Here is a 1,530-nt window from a genome sequence, read left to right on the forward strand (position 1 = left end):
CTAATCACTTGATAAGCAAGTTTGTTACCTTTACCTGAACATTAATTTAACTTATACTTAATTAGCATGACTAATCACTTGATAAGCAAGTTTGCTACCTTTACCTGAACATTAATTTAACTTATACTTAATTAGCATGACTAATCACTTGATAAGCAAGTTTGCTACCTTTACCTGAACATTAACTTATACTTAATTAGCATGACTAATCACTTGATAAGCAAATTTACAAATTCTCATCAATATTTAATCTTCAGATCTCATATCCATTTCCTGCATTTCCTGTAGTATTTTTTGGCAGAATGGATATACTTTTCATAATAGCATAAATTATATTAAAAAAGTGCTGCGCAAAAATGGCAATACCTATTTGAACTTATTTTAGCATTAACAAAGAACTAATTTTATCTAATTTCAATTTAACTTATATTAGTTTTTAATTCTATCTTAACTTAAATCTATTTATATGTTTATTGAGGAATGAAAAAATAACAAACTTATATTCAGTATGATATATAAATTATGGTAAATAAAATTCTTGTCTACCAAAAAAAAAAAAAAGATAAGTAAAAATGTTGAGAAGCACTTTGACTTACTGTTTAATATAAGTAAATAAGTAAAACTTGAATTGAGCTAACTGCTCTTAAAAATTGAAATGAAATTGTGTGTTCAGTATGTACTTTAAAAAGAGCAATTATACCGGAACAGTTTTTTTTTTTTGACAATAATGTTATCTTCAGGATATATCGAAAAAGAAAAACTTTTTTTTTTCCAAATGGATAAAATCTATTCTCAAATAATTTTTATTAAAGTTAAAAATTTTGCAATTAAAATTAGAAATCTTAAAAATAAATTTAAAAAAAGAAATCGATGATATGACCTTATAAACTTATTATTTTAACGGATTGATTAATTATAATTTGCATAATTTAACTGTATAATACGCAACAATTTTTCAATATATCAGTATATTAGTTTAGGTAAAAATTCGAATAATTACTGAGAGTTTGATGAATATTGGAATAAATTAATTGATAATTTATTATTGGAGAACCTGTTCCGGTGATTTTCGAATGTATGAATCATGAAAATTGACAGTTTTCTGATAATGTTCCACAGTACTGCTACAGCTACTATTATTTTCTTCAGTAGTAGCTTCTTTGATATCAGGCAAAGAAATGGTTGAGGTATGAAATGGTGAACGATATGGTGCTGGGGTAAATGTTCGTAATGGACGATAATGAAAATGTTCATCAAAATACGACGATGTCGTCGATGATGTCGCTGATGATGACAATGATTCGCGTGAAATTTGTTGTTGCGACATTTGAAAAAAAATTGAGGATAATAGAAGATTGTGCGAAAGAATATTTGGTAGAGCCTAGAAATTTGGGCTAAGAAAATTTAGATTGCAATAAATAATTAGATATTATTAATTAGATATTTTCAATTCAATTAATCATTGATATGAAGAAAATCAATATAAATCTAATGGATTGTTTACTTCATTAAAATATTTTTATACATTGA

General features: G+C 25.4%; 1 protein-coding gene across 1 annotated transcript; it reads right to left on the reverse strand.

Moving 5' to 3' along the window:
- Nucleotides 1–246: 246 nt before the first annotated feature.
- Nucleotides 247–1,327, reverse strand: LOAG_15496 (hypothetical protein; the record flags this gene model as incomplete). The annotated part of the gene is made up of 2 exons (XM_003150987.1): nt 247–282; nt 1,055–1,327. 2 exons carry the CDS (start codon nt 1,325–1,327, stop codon nt 247–249), a joined length of 309 nt encoding a protein of 102 aa, XP_003151035.1.
- Between the last annotated feature and the right edge of the window lie 203 nt (nt 1,328–1,530).

Source organism: Loa loa, assembly GCF_000183805.2.
Source record: "Loa loa unplaced genomic scaffold supercont3.26, whole genome shotgun sequence".
NCBI classification, from domain to species: Eukaryota; Metazoa; Nematoda; class Chromadorea; order Rhabditida; family Onchocercidae; genus Loa; species Loa loa.